This window comes from Thalassophryne amazonica, chromosome 4, assembly GCF_902500255.1.
Source record: "Thalassophryne amazonica chromosome 4, fThaAma1.1, whole genome shotgun sequence".
NCBI classification, from domain to species: Eukaryota; Metazoa; Chordata; class Actinopteri; order Batrachoidiformes; family Batrachoididae; genus Thalassophryne; species Thalassophryne amazonica.
In genome coordinates, this window is record NC_047106.1 from 6308814 (window position 1) to 6334506 (window position 25693).

Consider the following 25693-nt stretch of genomic DNA (forward strand, 5'->3'; position numbering starts at 1 on the left):
TCAGCGGCAGTCTAACAGCTATAGTGAGGAAAATAAGTATTTGAACACCCTGCAGTTTTGCAAGTTCTCCCACTTAGAAATCATGGAGGGGTCTGAAATTTTCATCTTAGGTGCATGTCCACTGTGAGAGACATAATCTAAAAAAATAAAATAAAATAAAATCCAGAAATCACAATGTATGATTTTTTTTTAAAAATAATTTATTTGTATGTTACTGCTGCAAATAAGTATTTGAACATCTACCAACCAGCAAGACTTCTGGCTCTGTTAATTTTGTTAATAGTTAATAATGTTAATAATTGGTGTTAATAATTTGGTGTTAATAGACCTGTTAATTTTTCTTTAAGAAGGCCTCTTATTCTGCACTCTTTACCTGTATTAATTGCACCTGTTTGAACTTGTTACCTGTATAAAAGACACCTGTTCACACAATCAATCACACTCCAACCTGTCCACCATAGCCAAGACCAAAGAACTGTCTGACACCAGGGACAAAACTGTAGACCTGCAAAAGGCTGGGATGGACTACAGGACAACAGGCAAGCAGCTTGGTAGAAGACAACAACTGTTATGATTATTTATTAGAAAATTGAAGAAACACAAGATGACTGTCAGTCTCCCTTGGTCTGGGATTCCATGCAAGATCTCACTTTGTGGGGTAAGGATGATTCTGAGAAAGCTCAGAACTACACAGGAGGACCTGGTCAATGACCTGAAGAGAGCTGGGACCACAGTCACAAAGATCACATTAGTAACACATGATGCTGTCATGGTTTAAAATCCTGCAGGGCAGCAAGGTCCCCCTGCTCAAGCCCTCATACTCTGGGGGTGCTCTTCTGCAAAGGGGATAGGATGACTGCACCGTATTGAAGGGAGGATGGATGGGGTCATTTATTGCAAGATTTTGGCAAACAACCTCCTTCCCTCAGTAAGAGCATTGAAGATGGGTCATGGCTGGGTCTTCCAGCATGACAATGACCCCAAACACACAGCCAGGGCAACTAAGGAGGGGCTCCATAAGAAGCATTTCAAGGTCCTGGAGTGGCCTGGCCAGTCTCCAGACCTGAACTCAATAGAAAATCTTTGGAGGGAGCTGAAACTCCAAACCTGAAAGATCTAAAGAAGATCTGTATGGAGGAGTGGACCAAAATCCCTGTTGCAGTGTGTGCAAACTTGGTGAAAAACTACAAGAACATTTGACCTCTGTAATTACGAACAAAGGCTACGGGTACCAAATATTAACACTGATTTTCACAGGTGTTCAAATACTTATTTGCAGCAGTAACATACAAATAAATTATTTAAAAAATCATACATTGTGATTTCCGGATTTTTTTATTTTTTAGATTATGTCTCTCACAGTGGACATGCACTTAAGATGAAAATTTTAGACCCCTCCATGATTTCTAAGTGGGAGAACTTGCAAAATCGCAGGGTGTTCAAATACTTATTTTCCTCACTGTACAAGCAGCCATGAGAAGAAAAAAAACAAACACCCTAGATCAACTTCTGTCACTGCAAGTGGATTGAAATGGAATTACAATGTCAGCAAAATCTGGCCATATTTAACTCACCATTACACATGAGGCCTGATTGTAATTCTGTTAATTGTCCTTGCTTCTGATGAAAACTATCCAGGTGTGTCAGCTCTATAGAGGCTTTGCAGACACGTGACCAGGCCACTCCCCATCACCACGCTGCCGGTCAAGCGCAGGGCTTCCAGGATTATTTCCACTAGAAATAACATACATTCTGCAAAGTTTTGGATAAGAATTGGATTGAATTTGGATAAGAATTTGGATTGAGGTAAACTCAGGGGAGATAAACTTAGGTGATGGTTAAAGCATTGGGCTTTGGACCAGAGGATCCTCAGTTCAAATCCCATCCTGACTGGAAAATCACTAAGGGCCGTTGGTAGTGTAGTGGGTGCCTTGCACGGCACCAGCCTCACAACGGGTGAATGTGAGGCATTATTGTAAAGCACTTTGAGCGTCTGATGCAGATGAAAAAGCGCTAGATAAATGCAGTCCATTTATCATTTATAAACTCATCATCTCTGATGGCTTCATGGAGTATTTGAATGTACCAGGCATCTTTCTGGCACTGAATGACTGACTGACTGAATGACAGTTTGTAGGTGCTAGTACACAGCGCCAGACGTGTTGTTTCCTTTTGCTGACTGTACCTGGAGAACACTGTTATCACTGCACACGTTTTTGTTTTGTTTATATTTTATTTTACTCTTTCTAACTCTAACCTTACTGATCATTTTCATCATTAACTTTACTGAATTTTGTGTTTGCTGGTGTGGTATTGTGGAAAAAAAAACCTCAGCTTACTTCCCACACACTATTTTTAACCCTACTCATAGTGTAATGGAAGTAAAAAAAAAAACAAATGGTAAAAACAGAGGAAAGAGGAGGCGGCTAAACTTGACCTGCAGCTGTGGGTGGTCCCGCCCTGCACATGACCTGTGATGTCATGTGCAAAGCCGCTATTGAAATAGTATTGGTACAGAGATCAAAAATACGATTCCTGCCTTATCAGAGCGTCATTCTGCTGACAGGACACGATTGATCTGCTGTGGTGACCCCTAACGGGAACAGCCGAAAGACAAAGAAGAAGATTCTGCTGACAGGACGACGATCACAGCGCTGTGTCCTCTGGCATTTTGATGACATGTATGTTGAACTTTTTTGTGCATTTTTCTTGTTAAACTGTGGTGTGAATTTGAAAGTGTGCATCACCTTGCAGGCCACGTCTATGAGCTGCTGTCTGACTGCGAGGCCATCAGGCAGCTCGGTCCCAATGAGCAGCAGAGTGTCCAGCAGCTGGGCGAGGACCTGGTGAGACTCTACACCCAAAACGCCATTTATTAAGATTTCAATGGTAAAGATCATTTAACATAAAAAACCCTTATATTCTGCATCCTGACCATCTCCAGTGGTGTGTATCTACTGTGTCTTACTCTCGCTGCTGAGTGTGCTGATGGCGTCATCTACAATGCAGTCGGGACTGAAGCCTGGCGTTTTGGACAGCAGACCCAGCAGAGAGGCAATCTTCAGCCTCACTGAGTTATCGTTCTCCTACAAAAGAATTGACGCAATTATTGCAGTTTCACCAGAAAGATCGTCAACCTACTTCAAACTGGTGACCAAAGATCCACAAGCACACCTGTGGACACATTTAAATGGAATTTGTTGGAGGAGAAGGTGCGCATCTCCAGATTCTGTCACATGAAGTGGACAGAGTCTGTAACCCCCCCACCCTGAGACACAATGGCAGTCCGACGCTGGTTATCTCTTTAGACAAAGTTAGTACCCATTTACAGCTGGGTGGACTGAGACAATGCAGATTAAATGTCCTGTCCAAGGTCATAGCAATGATGCACAGATGCGGTTTTTCCACAATGATTGCTTCAAAAGCAGGTGTGAGAATGAGACATCCTGAAAAACACTGAAAGTCTGGCGGAGGAAATCTGAGACCTGCTGTAGGATCTCCGGGGTTTTAGGCAAAATTAGAACTATTTTAAGCCTTAATCTGGCATCCCAGCAGACGCTTGAAAGAAAAAGTCAAGAATACTTTGTCTAGATCAACCTAAAAAAAAAAAAAAAAAATCTGAAAATTCTCAAGACACATCATCATCACTCAAGATGGACTTTTCTGATTCGTGGACTCTGGAAGACATTTTTGGAAAGGCCAGTTTTCAGGATGCACACACGCACATCAACAGAAATAAAATGTGAAGAAAACAGAACCAATACAAAGTCAGCCAACCTTGTAGTAGTGCTCAAGCAGAATTCTGACCACACCCTCCACGCTTTCTGCCTCCACGGGCTTGCGTGCGAACTGGAGCAGGTACTGGAGGGCATCTGTGGAGTTGGTAGCCTTACAGAGGTCAATGTGCAGCGCCGCAGACTTACTGGGTTTGGAAAGACGCAGCTTCTTGGAAAGAGTTTCTTCATGCGGAATCTGTGGGGACAATATGAACGGAACAGAGCAATATGTTACATGTAAACTACAAACTGTAAAAACTTTGGGGTCTGCAACATTGATGTTTTAATGTGATGCCCCTTTTTATCTTGCAAAAATCACTGGCTGCAGGATCTTTAACTCACAACTCTGGCTGAGCTTTTCTGGCATCCCTCTGGAGGGCACCAAATTACTGGGGTGCACCAAAAAAATCAGTGGATAAAAGTGCCAAAAACACACACCTTGTCTCAGTCCTCTCCTGTGAAGCAGCATAAGTTTTGGAATCTGGACTCAATCTGTCAGTGTGATTTGGGGTAAACACGTTTTCCAGTGCGCCTGTTTAACTTTTATCCTTCACAAAGTGAGGATCTTTGTGCCTTTTCTACCTCAGACCCCCACCACCACCACCACCACCACCACCTTTTGCATAAACCCAAAAGACTTTCGTGTTTTTCCCCGTGTTAAAGGAAACTGCTTAAACTTTCGATGTTTTAAAGAAATAAATAAGATGATTGGATTGCATTTTCCCCCCTTCAAACATTTTAGAGGTGATGTCATCGCGCTGTGTTTGGAGGATGCACAGAGAACTGCAGCAGCCAGGCGGTAACCAGCAGCTAAGGATCACGGGAAGTCCGGAAAACTGGGTGCAAAGTGCGACTGTCAGACGCTGTTAGTCTGTGTCACCGACTGGAGCCAGCATGGGTACGCAGTCATGACACACACTGGCACGCTGCCTTGCATTGTGCTGCGCCACCAGAGCTCCCATCTCCAGCTCACAGTTTCCTCCATCAGCGAGCTCACCTCCAACAGTGCTGCCCTGACCCTGCCCCGCTGGGACTAAAGCCAACTCCTGCTCCTGTCTGCCCGAGGACAGACCCACAACTCTGTTCTTTTCCTCATAACAATAATTTTACGCACCGGATTAGCAGAAGTGGTGGCCAAGTGGTTAATGCACTTGGTTTCAGTGCGGAAGGTTCCTGTTTCAAATCCCACGCCTGCCACATTTCTCCATGTAATGTGGCCTCCATGTAACGTGGAGTTGCATTAGGAAGGGCATTCGGTGTAAAACTTGTGCCAATTCAACATGCAGATCCAGTCATGGCAGCCAAACAAGGGAGCAGCCAAAGAGACTTACTTTACGCACTGGATTACACATCTGCCCATGTGGCCAGGTATGCCGGTGGGGGTCAACAAGGTTGCCTGGAGTTGCTCGTTGGGTGCGCTTTCACCTGTTACTCTCCCTGTCGTGGATGTGCAGCACTTAAGAGCTTTGGTCCCCCGCCAACACCGCACCTGCTGGACTCTTCACCACGTTGGGGAAAGATGTCCAAGGTTGAGATTAATAAGTGCAAATTTCTTCAGTGAATGTTACTGGATAACTCTGTTGCTTTCTTTGCGTAAAGCACTGTTTACCATATCAATGAACAACAAAACGCATAGACCATTTTGTATATATTGTTCAAAATGTGCATTTGTGTTTATTGTTTGAACCTTTTTGTTGTACAGTCTTTCACACAAGACCTCAAATTACCTTTATAAAGTGTGAAAACATTGTTTATTATAGTTTGCTGTGTGTTTTGAATAAATGTGTGTGGAAAATAATTTTATGCTTTATTTCTTCCTTGCCTATTTTTGATTGTAAACCTTTATTACACTTATAAAACACAACAAAAACATATATATATATATATATATATATATATATTTTTTTTTATTTTTTTTTTTTCTGAAAGCACAGGTTGTCCTGAAAAAAAGAGACATAAAACTTGATTGTGGGATGCAGGGAGAGCTGTTAACAGCAATAACAAAACATTTATGGCAGGCGAGTGACTGTCCAAAAAATGCCCTCGGACCCCAGAGGGTTAAAACAGTGATTTGATTTGAAATTATTAATTCCGGCCGGACTGTAACTTGACTCGGCAGAGAGCGGTGCAGTGTCTGGAGCTGTGCGAATGGAACAGAGGATGATTCTCGTTTCTTGCTCGCAGCAAGACAAGAGACCCAGTTAGTGACATTAATCTGCACAAAAGTGACTCATGATTGACATATTGAAATGGCTTTGAGAGGGATTAAAAAGCGGATTTTCCGCTTCTGAAAAACAGTGAAGCAGAGAACCAACAAAGCAGTGGGTCAGAGCACTGCTTTGCTGCTTCAAGCTTCAAGCAGAGCTGCTGCAGAAGCGGTTGATTGCAGACCTGCTGCAGGGTCTAAACCAACGTGGAGAAATGATCATTTTCCCGATAAAACACCCTCAAAAACAACAGCCGCTCTGAAAGACTGATAAGGGATTTGTTAAGCAAAAAGGATATTGATATCAGTGGATCGAATCCAGATTGTTACCAGCACAAATTTTAAAAGCCAGCATCTGTGATGGTATGGGGGTGTGTTAGTGCCCATGGCATGGGCAACTTATACATCTGTGATGGCTGAAAGTTACATCCAGGTTTTGGAGCAACACATGCTGCCATCCAAGCAATGTCTTTTTTAGTGACGTCCCTGCTTATTTCAGCAAGACAATGCCAAGACACATTCTACACATGTTAGTAGTAGTAAGTAGTAGTAAAAGAGTGCGGGTACTAGACTGGCCTGCCTGCAGTCCAGACCTGTTGCCCATTGAAAATGTGTGGCACATTATGAAGTGCAAAATATGACAACGGAGACCCCGGACTGTTGAACAAATGAAGTCATACATCAAGCAAGAATGGGAAAGAATTCCACCTACAAAGCTTCAACAATTAGTGTCCTCATTTCCCAAACGCTTATTGAGTGTTGTTAGAAGGAAAGGTGATGTAACACAGTGGTAAACATACAGTCACTTGCCCAGTTACGGATCATTGCCCGTTCCGGATCACTGCTGTAGTTTTTGCGCCACCGTTTCTCGTAATCAGCACGAATAAGCTAATACTTGGTACCAATGGAAAGATTGATGTTTTGTCTACAAACGACCACAAGCTTGACCGGATCCAGCCATCCTTGTGATCAGCAGAGGAATCAAAACATTCCGGTGTCTGCGGTGTGCGCGCTTTTTCTGACTCACTCATTCCTGCAAGTTTTAAAGTAACGATCTCTAAAACGTTGCAAAGGTGAGTTAGCCATTCAGTGTTTTTGGTTCTAGAGTGGGAAAATACTTACTTACTTGGGTAGAAAATGTCAGTGTGTTATGTCTTGCTGTTTAATTGCTGCGCGCATTTATCACCGATGCGAAAATTTGCCGGTTGCGGATCACTGAAGCAGCAGCCTCGTGTCTGTAGTTGTGAGTCATGTGGACTTTGGGGGTCATCTCAAAATCACGAATGGGCATGAATGTGGCTTTTACTTTTTAATTCGGGAGAAATCTCACTTCCACACTTCATTTTTTTGCTTGTAAAAATGTATAACGGCGCCTTTCGAAACTAAGTAAATTCTCATTTAATACGTATAATTTCTATCATTTTGTGTTCAAAACACATTCTCGGGCACAGTGTGTATCATTCTGCATTAGAAGGGCTCCAGCCAGATGCCAGGAATGCCCCCAATGTGACACAGAGTGTCGTGATCCGGAACCAGGCAAAGTGATCCATTTCTGGCAAATGTTTGCACCACAAATAATGTGGCTTCACACTTTAAGTAGAAGCGCTACTCCACACAGACTTTTTTCAACTAAATAACATCCAAATACCCAATACAACAATAAAGGACATTCAGTTGCATTATGGCTCCGTATAGCGGGACTTTAAAAAAGGTGATCCGGAACTGGGCAACTGACTGTACCGCTGTCCCAGCTTTTTTGAAACATGTTGCAGGCATCCATTTCAAAATAATGAGCAAACAATAAAGTTTAGCAGTTTGAACATTAAATATCTTGTCTTTGTGGTGTATTTAATTCAATATAGGTTGAAGAGGATTTGAAAATCATTGTATTATGTTTTATTTACATTTTACACAACGTCCCAATTTGTACAAACAGTTGTTACATTGATATTCAACACCACCGAATCCATTCCCGGTCATTTATTTTTGGCTTTTGTCTCTTTGTGTCCGAGTTAAGACGCAGTATCGACGTTGTATCCACTTTATTCATGAATTATGATAATTAAGTTTGTTTATTGTTTGCTAGCCGCTTAGCATCAGCTAAGAGGCTCGATGGCTGTTGTGAAACATGAATGTCAGCTTTGCCAAAAATAAATAAATAAATGTGTAACTTAATCGATTTGGGAAGATGAACTCACTTGAACAACTTTGGAAAATTCCTCATAAACACGTTTTTTCAGATGCGCTGCCATGTTAAAAGAAAGATTTCTGACTGAACTAGCTTAGCTGGCGGTGCAGCTCCGCTTCTTCGTTTGAACACACGGCCGGTCTCAAACCGACACACTGGCGCGTTACCGCCGCCAAGTGGCCTGGAGTGCGAACAAAGGTACACTGCCCCCCCCCTCCCAAAAAAAGTTTTGACAAGTCATTCCCTGGCGGTAAAAGTGTATCTTTATGATGTGGAAGTGCTGAACTTTCACCAATGTTAGATATAGTTGTGTTTATGTAACGGAGGCCAGCAGGTGTCGCTGTGCAGATGTAGTTAATAAACATCACTCCCAACAGCTCAAAGGGATTCTCTGGTCACAAGGTCAGAACTACTAATTTTAGCCTTCTGGTTAGAGAGTCCGACTCCCATGCCGAGGATCATGAGTTCACTATCTCCTGAACAAAACAGGTTTGTATCATCTGCAAAGAGAATTACTCTGAACACATCTGAAACTTTAGGTAAATCGTTAATGTACAAAATAAATAACTTTGGTCCCAACACAGAACCCTGGGAAACCCCACAAACAATGTCCAGATATGAAGAACAGTATTCCCAGAGTTTAACAAACTGCTTCCGGTTTTCTAAATAGCTTTTAATCCAATTCAGAGCCACTCCTCTGATCCCATACAGTTCTATCTTTTGAAATACTATGTTGTGATTGATTGTGTCAAAAGCCTTTCTTAGGTCAATAAATAAACCTATTACTATTTCCCTTTGGTCCACATGTTTATTGATCTCTTCTATTGCATTGAGCAATGCCAGTGCAGTGGACCTTTTTGCTCTAAAGCCACAATGACTGTCATCAAGCAAGTTATGTCGTTCTATAAATTTATCCAACCTGCTATTGTAAAGTTTTTCCAATATCTTTGAAAATTGTGACAATAAAACACAGGCCTGCAATTAGTAAAAATGTTTGTCACCAGATTTGAATAAAGGTATCACTTTTGCAACTTTCATACCATTTGGTACAATTCCAGTTTGAAATGATTTATTAAATATATATGCTAATGCTTTGGCGAGTTCAGTAATTATTTGCTTTGTTAAGGACATATGTATGTCATTATGATCAGTTGACTTTTTGCTTTTACATGTCCTGACTACTTTAATAATTAAGAAACATTGTAAGTGGATTTCTATCAATTAATTAGTGATTTTCCCATGTGCTGTGTTAAATAACCATTTAATTTACTTAAATGGTTACATTCTTAGTTTGGTATACTTTTAGTCTGTTATTTGTCTAAATGTGCATGTCAAACTGGGTTGAACTGGTTTTACCACTTAGAACAAAGAGATTCAAGTTACAATATAAATTATTATAATATGTCTGGTTATCTTGCGGGTTATGGGCAGGGGCTGGACGTCCCATTAATGCCCACTGGGACCAATAAGGGAAGGATTTTGTGAAATAAGGTCCGCCTTTGTCACACCTATGTTGTGTTTTATAAAAACTGTTTTAGTCCTTTATTCAAGCTTCTGAATGGATGGATCTCCTGCGAGAGAGAAGTCCTTCAGAATCCAGGCCTGTTTTTTCACTGTGACTTTGAATAAACTTAAATTGAGAAATAGTTTGTCTTTGCACTTTGTTGAAATTAACACCCAGAAACATTGAATGATCTGAGCAGTGACATTCGTGCCTCTGTGTCCTCTGGCTTTGAGATCTGCTGATGTCTTTGCAGGAGAATGAAGGTTCGAGTCTTTCAGGGCCTTGTGAGTCTGCATCGACACGTCTCGGTGTTTGATGTTCAGCTTGTAGTGTTTAACGTGCATCACAGCAGCATCTTGGTAAAGAACATAATGCAAACTACACAAAAAAGTAGACAAAATGATACTTTATTTCTTTTAAATGACACTTAGTGACACTCTTCCAAGCAAATTATTCAATATACCAATGCAAACACACACACACACACACACACACACACACACACACACACACACACACACACACACACACACACACACACACACACACACACACACACACACACACACACACACACACACACACACACACACACACACACACACGTGACTATTTCTAGGCTTTTCCAAATGGACTGCATTTATAGAGTGCTTTTCCATCTGCATCAGACGCTCAAAACACTTTACAATAATGCCTCACATTCACCCCAATGTGAGGCTGCTGCCATACAAGACGCTCACTGCACACCAGAAGCAACTAGAAGATTAAGGACCTTGCCCAAGGGCCCTTAATGACTTTCCGGTGAGGCTGGGATTTGAACCAAGGATCCTCTGGTCTCAAGCCCAACGCTGAACCACTAGACCATCACCTCCCCTAAGTCTAGGCATGTACTCTGTAATATGCAGTGACCAGAAACGAGACAGACGATTTGTCTCTCACAAATTATAAACACAATAAATCAAAACCAAGAACCACCATTAAATTTTTCACTCTTCAAATGCAAAGGATGCAAAATGAGGATGGAGTCAGGAAAATTTGGTGAACTTTGATATAACTTTGCTTTTCTTATGTGATATAGTGCAGATATGTTGCCACCTGCTGGATGGTTAGTGGATGCAGGTCTGATGATGGATGAGGAACAGGCGCGGTTGTCAGTAAGCGAAAGACTTCTGCACAAAAATGTGCAAACTCAGAGAACTGTTACTTTGGGATTGTTTCACAGTGGCTATGTTCTAAAAGTCAAACAACATGGTCATGTCTCCACACAACCCTGCAGAAAGGATTTTGTTTGAAACTAACTGAAGCAGACACATCTCCCTTCTCTCACTTTCCCAACATTTATGTGGTTTTGAAGTTACACGTTGTGTGAAATGAGCCTGTTTGTCAGTTTCTTTTATTTCCAAAAATTAGGTCTGGTGACCACCAAAGCCTAGGCCTGATGGCCACTAAAGCGTAGTTCTGGTGATTACTAATGCCTAGGCCTGGTGGCCACTAAAGCATATTTGATGTGCCCACTGGCCACTAAAGCTTAGTTCCAGTGACCACCAAAGCCTAGTCCTGGTCCCCACCAAATCCTAGATCTGTTGGCCACTTAAGCTTAGTTCTGGTGAGCACCAAAGCATAAGCCTTGTGGCTACTACAGCCAAGGTCTGGTGACCTCCAAACCTAAATCTGGTGGCCACCAAATCCTAGGCCTGGTGGCCACCACAGCCTTTGAAGGACGATTGAGATGTTTTGAGCCTGACCCAGAAAAAATAAAGCGTGGTTCTCCATAATTTGCATTCTAAGAAACCAACATTTCTCAACACCACCCAATGAGTCAAAACTTCACACATTCTCATTTTTCAGAATGCAAAAGAGTGAGAACTACATCCTTTCTGGGCCAGGCTCAAAACCTCTCAGTTGCCCCTCATAAGTTTGGTGGAAACTAAAGCTTAGTTTTGGTGACCATCATACCATACACCTTTTGGCCAATGAATCCTAGGTCTGGTGACCTCCAATCCTTAGTTCTAGTGATCACCAAAGCCTAGTTCTGGTGACCAAAAAGCTTTGTTCTGGTGACCATCAAAGCTTAGTACTAGTGACCACTAAAACTTCATTCTGGTGATGATCAAAGCCTAGTTCTGGTAAAAACAAAAACTTAGTTCTGGTGGCCATCACAGCTTAGTTCTGGTAACCACCAAAGCCTCATTCTGGTAGCCATCAAGGCTTAATCCTGGTGACTGCCAAAGCTTTGTTTTACTGACTACCAAAGCTTAGTTCTGGTAACCATCAAAGTTTAGTTCTGGTGGCCATCAAAGTTTAGTTCTGGTGGCCACCTAAGCCCATGTCTGGTGTCCTCAAAAAGGTAATTACTGCTTGTTTCACTGACATTTCCAAAATGATATTCCTTTATTTATTTTGTGAACATTTATGTGTTTCTGTAAATACACATCATGATAGAAAATAAGTTTTTGAAGCAAAGTTTTCAGACTACATGGATACAATAAGAATAGCCAGAATGCAAAGCGGCTGAATTATGCGGTGGATGCACAGTGCCACTTGACACCTGGAGCAGACATTATCACGTTTCTTGTCCTACAGATGGAAAAATGTGTTACCAGTCTGCAGTGTGACTGCCCACGAATCCTGCTGACAATCCAACCAATACCTGTGTGCTGTAACATCCAGAGGGAAAAGAAAAAACAGAATGTTACAGATGTAAGGAGGAGCACCATGAGGACCAACTGCTTGTTAGTTAGTGAGCTGCAGCTCCAAGGTATTGACTGATTCCTTGGCTGTTTTACCACCCTGTCTCCACGTGAAGACGCACACAATGAGCACCACCACTGTCAGAGCTGCACACAGCATGATGCGAGTGACGGGCAGCTCCACTGTGCGGCCTGTGTCAGTGGCCGGGGTCAAACCCTGGCTGGTGGAAGGCCACTGGAACAAAAAGGTGGACGTGAAGTCCAGAAATGTCACAGCACCGTGCGTGGTCTTCACCTGACACCTCCATGTACGGTCATTGTCCTCCTCCTGCAGCTTCATAGTCAGAGTGACGTTGCAGCGAGAGGCGTTAAAGAGCTTGAACCTGCAAAGAGCATCACCAAAGAATCCTCAGTGATTGGTACCTATGCCAGCGGAGTTGGAGGAGGTTATACGTTTGCCCCTGTTTGTTTGTTTGTTTGTGAACAACCTGGAGCCCACAATTTTTCATATGTCACTATTCTTTTACTGAAGATTCCTATCCTGATAGGTAAAAACTGATTAAATTTTCAAGGTCATGGGGCAAAGGTCAAAGTCAGGAAAAATCTTGAAAATTGGAAAAATCCCTATCTTTATAACATAAAACGAATTTTCAAAAATTCATAACTGTCAAAAAGATAAAATGGCTTTCATATTTGAGAGTGTTATGAAGTATGGTATTCTTTATCTACTGAAAAATTTTGATCTACATCCTGATCCAGATTACAGGTTTTGTGGCCTTTTTTTTTTTAATAAACAGATTATTTATCAATGATATCAGTACACAGATAGTACACAGAGATATAAAACAGCAAAAACAGAGGAGTCAATGAACACATTCAAAGAGGAACTGTTCAGTCAGAAGTGAGACGCAATATTGAGGGTAAACAATATTGATAAAGCCTATGAAATGTTCCTATACACTTAAATCATCACATGATAGACACTGTACAATAAAAAACACTCTAAGAAAGGTCAATAGTTAGATACACCATAGATCACAAAGGGATTGCAAAGTGCCTGTAAAAAAAAACAAAAGACACTTTGCAGAGAATTATAAAGTATAGAACTACAGAGGTAGAAAATAAATATAAAACATAAGAATAGGTTACTTCATGAGGATAATAACCATATAACATAAAACAATACAGACATGATACATAAGGAGGTATATACACATATGCATACATACATACCCATATATATATATATATATATACATACATACATATCCACATGCACACACATCTACAAAACACATATCTGTGTATATTAATAGCAATAATCATAACAACATCAATCCATACCACAGCAACAACAACGATTAAACAACTTTTCAAAATAGTGTGACATTGATTATTGCGTTGTATCTGACCCATTCTTCTTTTTTTTTGTCTGTGTGTGGGTCTCATCTTGTATGGTGCATTAAAAACATTGTGGAATGTAGTGCATTAAAAACAGACATAAATGTAGGGTTAGAATGGACAGGATCCTTGAATGTGCAGTGTTTTATTTTTAATTATCTTTAATGTATATATATTAAATATACATATTAATTCAACCTGTCCTTGTGTTGTTGTCACTATTAGTATTTCATGCAGCCGTTAATCATATAAGTAATTGTAAAATCTCATACATACATATACACATACACACACATATCATGTCATATATCATATGAAAACAATTATTATAATAATATCACTGGTGTGAGGTTATGAGAGAAAAGTTATTAATATTGACCAGATGCCAGTGGGCTCTGTGAGGGGGGTAGAGGCGAGTGTGCTGTCAAGAGTGACGTGGTTTTGATTTTTTTTTTCCTCTCTCTCTCTCTTCCTTCCCCTCCCTTTTTTTTTCCTTTTTCTTTTCCTTTCCCTTCCCCTCTCATTTCCTTCCCTTTCCCTTCTCCTTCTCCCTCCTTCCTTTTCTTTCTTCTTCCCTCCTCTCCGAAAGGAAACTAAAACAATACCAGGTCAGTTAATGTTGAGTGGGAGGGTTGGGATTCTGCTGAGTCATTGTAGGGAGGTGAAGAATATTGCATCGTGATGAAATCTGTGAGAAGATTTCTCCAATAATTGATGTTTATACGGTTTCGTGTTTTCCACTTCATGAGGATAGTTTTCTTGGCGATTGTTAGAGCTATGAGAACCAGTTTGAAATCTATAGTTTTTTTGGTAAGTGTCCCCTAGCAAGCAGAGTGCGGGAGATAATGGGATGTGGCAGTCCAACAAGGATGAAAGTGCCTGTGTAACCTGTTCCCAGAAGTGTCTGATGGGGGTGCAGTGCCATGTCGCATGAATGTGAATGTATGAATGTATGTGTCTGTGCAGTTCTCTGTGCAGTGCATGCAAATTTCTGATGTGAGTCCCATTTTTGATAGCCTTTCCCCCGTGTAATGTGTTCTATGCAGTGTTTTGTATTGTATCAATTGTAAATTTGCATTATTAGTCATAAAATAAATATTTTTACAGATTTGATTCCAAAAGTTGGCATTGGCATAGGTTTTGTGGCCTTTTAAATTTAACAGTGAAAACCCCATTTAATGTATATTTTACATTATATCTTAACTTAGCTTAGATAGATATGACGGAGAACATTAAAAGGGTCACGCGCATGTTGACATCATTGCACGGCACAGAGTTACGGAGTTGCAGAAGCAGAAATCAGGCTTTAGGATTTTAAGGTACCACTCAGTGGTGGGCACAGATAACCAAAAAATTAACTTCGATAACAGATAATCAGATAACTGAAAAGTTATCTTTGATAAAGATAAACTGATAAACCACCCAAAAATGTATCGTAAGTTACAGATAAGTGACAAAAAATAAATTTCAGTATTGTCTCTGGTACATTTGCAACTACGAACAAGCTGAATTTGAGTTTTAACACCACTATTGCTTTTAGAACCATCAAAAGCGACGACAGATCCAAACAGTGAGCCCACATTTATATGTTTGAACATTCTGCCCCCTGCTGGAAGCTCTTGTTTACATGGCTTCCAGCACAGAAACACCCTGAGAGCAGCCACAAAGCCAACTCTCTACCAATCACAGTGCTCCGGTCAGGCGGAGGTCTTGGAAAATAAAGTCATGCTGACTTATGGTTTGGTGTGAATACTGATAGAATAACTCCATTAATGTCAATTCTGTGTTTTGTACAGTTAAAATATAACATATATCTTTTAATGTTGAATAATGCACTAATTCTGAGGTTTTGTAACAAACACAGACAGATCGCAAAGGATTCTGGGTAAAAGTGCCTCTGCTAAACACTGATTGGTTCACTCATTCATTATGTAAACCAACACGTTAATGTGACGTGTGTCGTGTGTTGGTGTTTACAGATAAATGTGCTTTTGTAAAATATTCCATTTTTTATTTGTAAAAACAGGCATTTTTATGGAGTCCTGGAAGTGTCATCGCAAAATGTTTTGCATGTGGAGAGAATGTGCGCATGTTTTATGATGTTGTAAAACGTGCACTCAATATTGTCTTGACATATAAATGTTGGCTTTACACTGTGCGAGTTTTGGCCCTTTTTCAGATGATTTTTCATTCGTGCGAGAATTTTTTGGACCAAGTTTCAGGTTAATCGCATGTCCTGCATCGTGTAGTGTACATGGAGTAACAAGCTGCGTTTAACATCTCACAACCACCTCCTGATCACCGATCGTATAGTCGAATGAAAATCAAACCTGTTTGATATTATTCTGGTCGGCCGTCGTGAGGGTATCCTGCTGCTGAAGAGCTACAAGCATCCAACTGCTCGCACTGTGCATGTGCAAACACCGCAGAGCTGTCTTGTAATGTTTTTTGTTGTTGTTTTGTTTTGTTTTTAAACTTTGATGTCTCCCATTGAGAGTTTTTGTAAATTAAGTTTGAAAAAAAAGCTTATGTTTTGCTTTTGTAAACACGAGTTTGACGTGTGGTTTTTGAACGTACAGTGTGTGTGAGAACATAAATCGTGTGCTCTGAACTTTTGTGGTACAGTTTGAACTGAGAGTACAGTGATTAAAAATATCATACAGTGTCTGCTCAGCTTCAGGACGAATACTGCCATGAACACTACTGGCCAGTAGATGGCAGTAGAGGCCTTGAAAACTTACCAAAACAAAATTCCAGATAATCTGTGTCTGCTACATTTAAAATGTGCGGAATTTAACAAACGCAAATACAATAACAACGTCTATAAACCCAGAGAATATATTCACGAGAGTTTTAGGCACTAGAGTTTAATGCTGTTGTCCGTGGAGCCTGAACAGAATGTCTGAAATGCATTTCTCATGTCATGAACGTACTGAGATTACCCTATCCTACCCATAATGCACTGCTGGGCACAGCATGTGCTCACTAAAACCTTAAAAATTAGCATATTTCTTTAAAACTAAAACATATATCTGATATTTTCACTTTATAAAACTTCAGACATGACAGTAATTTTAAATAACTTGTCCAAAATTAGTTTGGTTAAAATTTGAACCATAAGTTAAAAATGTATGCCTCTGGATGACTTGGGTGATATTGCCAGCGTATCAGTATGGTGTTAAAGGAAAAGTTTTTTTTTTTTTTAATGACCAGTTCTCCTTTATCTGCAGAGGATAGAGTGGTTTCTCCTGGAAGCAGCTCTTTTGTGTTTGCAGATGGCCAAACTATACATATGTTAGGAAACTTTTAACAGGTAGGTGCTCAACTGATTTTACATTTTAAAAATGTTTGCCACTGTTCAGCTTTCTTTACTACATTATTGGTCTAAAAGTAAATCGGACAAAAATTTATCAGAAGATAATTAGTCCGATAATGGTTTTTAAAGTTATCTAAAAAGATAATCCGATAATGAAAACATTATCTTCGATAATTATCTGTTATTGGATTATCGGAACTGTGCCCACCACTGGTACCACTCCACAGCAGACTTAAAAAAAAAGAGTGACTCAACCAAATGTAATATTTTTAATGCACAAGGCAGGCCTTTATTTCTTTTTCAGATGAAGTTTTGACCATCATTAAATGAAGCAGGTCCTGATTCAGGATTCCCCATAGATTGTTTGGTGCCTTCTGAGTGTAACTAACCCGTTACATACATACATCGAATTTTGTCTGTTTTATACGTATAACGGATTTAGATTATAATCGGCACAATTTGCTGGTCCAAGTGCCTTAATCACCCTCATTTGTGACATAGTGCAGCAAATAAGAGATGTCAAATATGTCCATAATTTAGTTTATGAAAAATCACTTCTAACAGGACTTTTACCTTGGAAGATGTTTCCAAAGTAAAAATGTAAGGAATTGGAAACTAGTGTTGGCGGAGGTTTGTGCTCTTTGAGCGCGTTGCTCTAGTTACTGTTTGTATTTCCATTTAATAACAAACATTAAAGTGAGGTGCAATCAAAATGCTTTTGCCTCCGTAATAGTACCCGAGGGATTGAAGACAGCATTTTTTTGCCCCATGACCTTGCCCCCAGTGATTGACCTTTGTCAAATTTGACCACACCTGAAAATTTCAGAATCCACTTCTATCCGAGTGCCATTTTGATGCAAATCCAGAGTGAAAAGCTTCAGTTTTGACCTTTGACCCCAATGATCTCAACCCCAATGGTTACTTTGGTAAATTTCATGTCACCTGGAAAATTCCAAAACCCAATGAAATATGTGCCATATCTGGTGGACCTCAGAGTGAACAAGCAAACAAACCAAACCTTAATTTTGACCTTTGATCCTAATGACCTTGGCCTTTGCCAGTACAATTCTGGGGTTGACTGTCAACCACATATTAAAATGGGAGGAGTCGGGGATCAAACAGATAAACCAAACCCTTGGCCTCTGACCCCTAAAGAGGTTGGCACCTCTGGGGCCAAACTCCATGGTCCAAAAACACATTTTTCCCTGTATCTCAACAACCAAGAAGTCAAGATCGACAATCTAAAGCATATATTGATCAGTCTGATTGGTCTGTGTGACTTCACGTCTATTTATTTGTCCATTTGGATGGCGGTGTGTGTGGCGCGTGCACGTAAGACTGTCAGCCCTCCGATAACCTTGATTCAGCTGTTAAAATTTAAAGTGAATTCCTCCAAAGTGTAAATGTTGAAATGCAGCTTTGAAGTTTGAAAATGACTCGGTGATTACCTGCTGCCGCTGAGCAGCTGGGTTCCGTCCTCGGACGTCCAGCTGAGGCTGAACTCGCTGCTGGTGTACGTCTTACAGTTCCCAGGATCGTAGAAAGTGAAGATGATGCAGCTGAGGACGAGGTCTCCTCCGGGCTGGAGCTCTGTGATCAGTGACGGTGAGGAGATGGTGAGCAAAGACAAATAGACGTGGGTGGTTACCGGCTGCTCTGCCCCTTCTGCCAGGACTGCCTGGCACATGTAGGTGCCAGCGTCCTCGGCCTTCAGGTTGCGGAGGTGCAGAGAGCAGTTGTATGTGAACGTCACGCGTTTGGACATATTTGATTTCAAGTTCACCTGCCCCGAGCTGACCACCTTAAAGTAGTGCACCTGCGTCTCCTTGTAGAAGCTCCAAGAGATGGATGAGCAGTTTGGAGAAACCATGTTGGTGCAATGCAGGTGGACCTCACCTCCAATTCTGCTGTGAACAAACACGACCTCTTTCCCACAGGTCACACCTGCACACAGAAGCATCTCAGTTACTCCAGCAGTAAGTTCAGAAGGGGAATTTTATCGTGGTGGAAGCAGGACTTTGTTTTTGTTGGTTTGGTTTTAATGCAAGATGGGACATTTTGGATCTTAGCAGAGGAACACACTCAGAACGTTCCCTTCTAGTTTGTGATTATACGGCCTTCATCTGACGATGTCACTGACCTGTTTCATTTGGAAAGAACATAATAATAATTACATACATCAACTTAATTTGTTTTTATATACAGCCTATAAATCATAGACCAATCCATAAAGTTAAAGGGTTCAGATGCAAAATTAAGTGACTTTTAGTTTCGAATGGGGATTGACAGGAAAACACATGAGAAAATGCCTGTCCAGTCTCACGTTTTTTTTGTTTTTTTGTTTTAGTGCGGCCGTGAAGAAATTAGTCAAATTTTCGTGATGGAGTTGTTTTTAACTCACTATTACTAACCCTACTCCTTCCCCCAACACCTAACCTTAACCACCCCCGACTCCCCCCCGCTTCACTTTTAATTTTGTGCAGCCATCATGGAATTAATTAGAATGAATTCATGCTGCCGTGACGAAAATGAGGCGCTTTTCGTCACAATATCATGAAGCAATAGATTAATGTATATTTTGTGCTGCTGAATCACGACCAGGTTGGAAAATGCATAGATTTCTATAAATTAAATGAAAATGGTGTCTTCAAATTCTTTCATATTTTTGCACACTGATGCAACCAAAGTGCATGTTGACTTCAGTTTAAACATTTCGTGCTTTGTGGAGATACCGGGGGTTTGAATGTGAACCCTCCGGTTCCTCTGTATATTATTCTGCAGATATTTCACTGTATCTTAGAAGGTGCTCATCACACAATTTTCACTTTGGTGTCAAATTATTCACAAATTTCTATCAGCCTTTGTGGACCGTTTCAATAGACACTGAAGTGTTACCATGGAAATATCCAAAAACCAGCAAAAATACAAACATAAACTCCTGTTTTGGTTGATTGGTGCTGGTCTCTGGATTCTGTAGCGTGAAGCCGATGAGAATCTAAGACTATTCATGGAGGAGACACCCGTACAACACGGGGTTACTTCCCCAACCAAGACTGACGAGCTAGATGAAATGAAGTGTCTTGTCCAAGGACACAGACAGGTACTGTGACCGGGACTGGAACAGAGGTCCACATGCGGACAGACCACCTCCTCATCATACTATACTCTACTAAAACCAGCATTATAAAGTACTATAACTTAAAATAATAATAATAAAAACTATTATTATTATAATGTTTATTCAAACATAAACTACAATAAGACAATAAAACATCAACACAAAACACTGATTAAAAACAAAAAAAGTATTTTAAATTTACATAACAAAAATTAAGATTTGCTGGAAATTCAATCAGATTTTTAAAACAAAGATTTCGTTGTTAAATATTTAAGTATTTCAACCTGTTTTGCCCCACTTGCCACACAAGTGTTGCCAAAGTGTATCACTGTCATTTTCTACTCACAATAAAAAAATCGCAAAGGTACTAATGCAACTTTTTCCGGGTTAAATGTCAAACTGCAAAATCACTGGATATCTCAGCTTTTCAATACACATATCAGTAAAAAAAAAACTGCCCGTGTAAAGAACCACAGTACCACAGGACTTCAGGACGGGGTTCCTGGACCTGGTTCTGGTCCTGGTCCTGGTCCTGTCGGGTTCTGGTAGAAGTGGACTCACCTGCAGGAAGCAGACAGGTGAGCAGCACAAACAGCTCTGTTGTGTCCATCGTGCATCCACATTCACTGTGTGTCTCTGCTGTTCCTTTCACACGAACATCTTCATTTCCTGCTTTCTGTGAACTCAAAACAACGTGCGTGAAACCTGCAAACTCACAACACGTCCACCAGAACACAAGAGCTGTGCCTGACATCATGTCACACAGTACCAAATGCTACAAACTGTACTTACACAAATACTGCCAGCATGACGGGACACTTTCATTTTCGGCTGCTTTACTTTTCAAAAGCCAATATTTAGTTTTATACTGTTGTTTATTTATCTATTGTCTATCACTGAATTCTTTATAGACAAATAAATTTATAATTTATTGATAAAGGTTTGATTAAGTTTCAGTATTAGAGTTGTATGTAAAAGTTTGGGCACCCCTGATATTCTCCATGATTTTCCTTTATAAATCATTGGTTGTTTGGATCAGCAATTTCAGTTAAATATATCATATAGCAGACAAACACACTGATATTTGAGAAGTGAAATGAAGTTTGTAGGATTTACAGAAGGTGTGCAATAATTCTTTAAACAAAATTAGGCAGGTGCATAAATTTGGGCACCACAACAGAAAAAATACATCAATATTTAGTAGATCCTCCTTTTGCAGAAATAACAGCCTCTAAACACTTCCTATAGCTTTCAATGAGAGTCTGGATTCTGGTTGAAGGTATTTTGGACCATTCTTCTTTACAAAACATCTCAGGTTAGTTGGTTTCCGAGCATGAACAGCCCGCTTAAAATCACACCACAGATTTTCAATAATATTCAGGTCTGGGGACTGAGATGGCCATTCCAGAACATTGTACTTGTTCCTCTGTATGAATGCCTTTGTAGATTTTGAGCAGTGTTTAGGGTCGTCGTCTTGCTGAAAGATCCAGTCCCGACGCAACTTAAACTTTGTCTCTAATTCATGAACATTGTTCTCAAGAATCTGCTAATACTGACTGGAATCCATGTGACCCTTAACTTTAACTTGCTTGATTTAACTTTAACCACAACCCCACATCTGTCTGCCATGATTAAAGAGGTGGGCAAGGCAGTACAATCTCAGACTGCGTTAACTTTTGAACTTCAGCCAAAGTTGGAAACCATCTCGGAGCAATTATCTGCCCTGCAAAGGAATTGATGTGGGAGACCAGTGAATATTCACAATTGGATCTGGACAGTTAAAGAGAGGCCATATTGGAATTCTATGTCTCTTTGCCCTGCTGTTTTCCTCCAGAAGGATTTCATTGGCCTTGGTGAAGCATTTGGCTCCCTCTTCATCTGCCTTCCCCTACAGCACACACGGACAGGGACTGATATGAACTCATCTGCCCTTCCCTACAGCACACACGGACAGGGACTGATATGAACTCATCTGCACACATGACGCACAGCCCCCCACCCCTACCCCTCCTTTGTGTTTCTGTCTCCACCCCCGCCCCATCTCAGCCTCCACTCTGCCACTCCTTCTCCCTCTGGGAGGCCACACGGCACAGCTTGCAGCAACCTCTCACCTCCACCCCCAAGCTTGGTTGCGCGGCATGAAGCTGCTGCAACCCATACTCACATTGCCTCAATTCAGATGACGGACTGTTTCAAAGTTTAGCATACATAAACAATCCAATGTATATGTGCGGTTGTTTAATTCTGATGTGTTCCATTATTACATTCAACTAGAAATAATTGTGGATTAATTGCTGTACTTTTGTCTGAGGTAATTGGATGTGATATGAATTGCCCTTTTAGGGATCAGTAAAGTTGTTTGAATCTTGAATTGAATCTTAAAAAGATTCCCAGTACCTGCACTGGCCACACACCCACACAGCATGATGAAACCACCTCCAACTTTTACTGTAGGTACCAAGTGTTTTTCTTGTAATGCTGTGTTCTTTTTCAGCCATGCATACCGCCCCTTGTTATGTCCAAATAACTCAATTTTAGTTTCATCAGTCCACAGCACCTTATTCCAAAATGAAGCTGGCTTGTCCAAATGTGCTTTAGCATACCTCAAGCAACTCTGTTTGTGGCGTGTAAGCTGAAAAGGCTTCCTTTGCATTACAGCATCATACAGCATCTCTTTGTGCAAATTGCGCTGTATAGTTGAATGATGCACAGAGACACTATCTACCTCACTTCTTATGTCTTGTACTGTTACAAGTATTATTATCATTGCTTATCTTGCACACGCTGTTTGATGAACATTTTCCTCTACTTGCACCCACCTTGTGTGTTTTCTTAAGAGCTGACATAACGTGAATTTCTCCTCTGTGAGATCAGTAAATCTCTATGACTGTTCTCACCATCCTTCGCTTCAGCTTATCTGAGATTTTTCTTGGCCTGCCACTTCAGGCCTTAAGTAGTACTGTGCCTGTGGTCTTTCATTTCCTCACTATGTTCCTCACAGTGGAAACTGACAGCTGAAATCTCTGAGATAGCTTTTTGTATCCTTCCCCTAAACCATGATGTTGAACAAAGAAGATCCTATTATCTTATGTACAATTTGTACATGTTCAATCAAGCCCCTCTATTTTGTCACGTGATAATTTCACAAGGACCATATTGTTAATTAACAGCCACACGGCGCTCTTACAAGTTTAAAATGTCTAAATAGATTCATGGCTTAATTCATGGTGTTTTTCCTCCAGATTCTAATGTTCAACAGACAGATTTAAAAATTAAATAGTGTTGATCCAGTAAGTTAATTTTTAAAGGGGCCATATTGTGCTAAATCAGTTTTTATGTCTTGTACATTTTCAAGTGTTCGATATTTGTAATTTTTCCCCATTGTGGAATCAATACAGATGATGATATCTTATCTTATCTATATTATAATAGCCAAGTGGCCTCTGTTTGTGTGTGTGTGTGTGTGTGTGTGTGTGTGTGTATGTGTGTCTGGCTTCGATCATGCGGAAACTGGGGAAAACTGACAGGACTGTTTTTGGAGAAATTAAAAATTTTATCTTACCAGTAAACAATGGACGTTGTGCTGCAATGCACCATGGGAGTTTGGAGTTTTAAATGTTGTTGTTGTGGTTCATGATAGTTTAACAGTGTTATTAGTGTTATTGATTTATTGTGTTTTTGTCATTCAATTGGTTGAGACAGTTTAGTTAAGTGTCATGCTGCTGGGACCATTGCTATGGTTAGGGGTTCGGGTGGAACTGAACGTTTCAGACTATGGACCCACACACAGGGAGCTGAACGCAGATAGAAATTCAAAATGAAAAATATATTTATTTAAAATAAATAAATGAAATGCTGTGTTGAGATGCCTGCAGTATAGAGAGTGACCCGCCTCCTGGCGGTGAAATAAGGGAGCTGCAGTTTCCCGGGCCAGTCTTGAAGGAATAATGTCAACTAAGGATTTTATGAACAGGGCTAGGTGGCATGCTCGCCTTAGCAACCAGGAACTAATGAAGAAAACACACAGGATGAGTGAAAAGCACTCGTAACGCTGTCCTCAAAACAGTCACAGCTCAACACAGGCTCAACACAGGTTACTTCAGGGGTCAGCAAATAAAGTTCTCTTCTTAAGAAATAAAGTTCACTGTTCAGTAATTGTTCATAGTTTATAAGTTGTACTGAAATGTCAGAGGTCAAGTGCTGCGTGTGGAAACGCAGTTTCAATTAAGCAGGACTTGATACAGCTGGGGTCTCAGTGGGTTGATATCAGAGTTCATGCAGTTCTTAGGGAGAGTTCTTGGCATAGTTCTTTATCATAGCACAGTCACAAACAGGACAAATGAGAATGGGATCTCACTAAGACGAGGGGAACTTAACTGGCATGCAGTCGGGACGTGCTCTACGCCGAGAGCAAAGGAATTCCCAAAGTGACGTAGCTGTGCAGGTAGTCAGAGCCAGGATCCAGGTCCACTTGGGAGCTGTCCTGGAATAGTCTGGAACACCAAGAAAAGACATTTTGCTCTTATACGGGAATTAGAATCAGAATCAGATTCAGAATCAGAAAAGTTTTATTGCCATATGAGTGAACAAGGTCACAACATTAGGAAATTGCTGCGGTATTTGGTGCTAACATAAAAGAGAAAAATAAATAAATAAATAAAATTGAGCAGTAAAACAAATGTTATTCATTCGGCTGCTCCCAGTTTTGTTCGGGGTCGCCACAGCGGATAGAGCCAGATCCGCATTGGTAGCTGGCACAAGTTTTACGCCGGATGTCCTTCCTGATGCAACTCCAGTTTTACCTGAAGAAACACACACAGTCGCTGGTGTTCCAAAGAGGTCTCCCATCCAAGTACTAACCAGATCCTGCTCTGCTTAGCTTCTGAGATCTGTCGGGATCAGGCTGACACAGAGCAGAACGGCTGCTAAGCAGTAAAACAAATAATATATAATTAAAAACTTTGCACTATAATAATGTTACAAAATGTATAGAATGTATATGAGCTAAGATATATATACACTCAACAAAAATATAAACGCAACACTTTTGGTTTTGCTCCCATTTTGTATGAGATGAACTCAAAGATCTAAAACTTTTTCCACATATACAATATCACCATTTCTCTCAAATATTGTTCACAAACCAGTCTGAATCTGTGATAGTGAGCACTTCTCCTTTGTTGAGATAATCCATCCCACCTCACAGGTGTGCCATATCAAGATGCTGATTAGACACCATGATTAGTGCACAGGTGTGCCTTAGACTGCCCACAATAAAAGGCCACTCTGAAAGGTGCAGTTTTATCACACAGCACAATGCCACAGATGTCGCAAGATTTGAGGGAGTGTGCAATTGGCATGCTGACAGCAGGAATGTCAACCAGAACTGTTGCTCGTGTATTGAATGTTCATTTCTCTACCATAAGCCGTCTCCAAAGGCGTTTCAGAGAATTTGGCAGTACATCCAACCAGCCTCACAACCGCAGACCACGTG

General features: G+C 40.7%; 2 protein-coding genes across 4 annotated transcripts in view; both read right to left on the reverse strand.

The window, feature by feature from the left end:
• Window positions 1-8313, reverse strand: part of ints4 (integrator complex subunit 4) — a 42180-nt gene extending 33867 nt beyond the window's left edge. For all 3 annotated transcript variants that reach the window (XM_034169051.1, XM_034169050.1, XM_034169049.1), the window contains exons 1-4: window positions 8181-8313; window positions 3778-3972; window positions 2969-3086; window positions 2748-2854 (exon numbers count right to left, since the gene is read on the reverse strand). In XM_034169051.1, coding sequence (XP_034024942.1) covers window positions 2748-2854; window positions 2969-3086; window positions 3778-3972; window positions 8181-8234 — 474 coding nt within the window. In that variant the 5' untranslated portion in view covers window positions 8235-8313. The remainder of the gene's footprint in view (window positions 1-2747; window positions 2855-2968; window positions 3087-3777; window positions 3973-8180) is intronic.
• A 2202-nt stretch (window positions 8314-10515) lies between these two features.
• On the reverse strand, window positions 10516-20834 carry LOC117509379. Its single transcript, XM_034169052.1, has 3 exons — window positions 20761-20834; window positions 18530-19025; window positions 10516-12747 (listed from the first exon to the last, which is right to left on the reverse strand). Exons 1-3 carry the CDS (start codon window positions 20807-20809, stop codon window positions 12408-12410), a joined length of 885 nt encoding a protein of 294 aa, XP_034024943.1. The 5' UTR covers window positions 20810-20834; the 3' UTR covers window positions 10516-12407.
• Window positions 20835-25693: the final 4859 nt, after the last annotated feature.

What these genes read in the sequence shown, in the direction of transcription:
- LOC117509379 (XM_034169052.1), bottom strand. Translation starts at nt 20,809, where the DNA reads ATGGACACAACAGAGCTGTTTGTGCTGCTCACCTGTCTGCTTCCTGCA. An exon ending in CACCTGTCTGCTTCCTGCAG is followed by an intron (nt 19,026 to 20,760) that starts GTGAGTCCACTT and finishes TTCTGTGTGCAG; the next exon opens with GTGTGACCTGTGGGAAAGAG. An exon ending in CAGCTGCTCAGCGGCAGCAG is followed by an intron (nt 12,748 to 18,529) that starts GTAATCACCGAG and finishes TGCTCTTTGCAG; the next exon opens with GTTCAAGCTCTTTAACGCCT.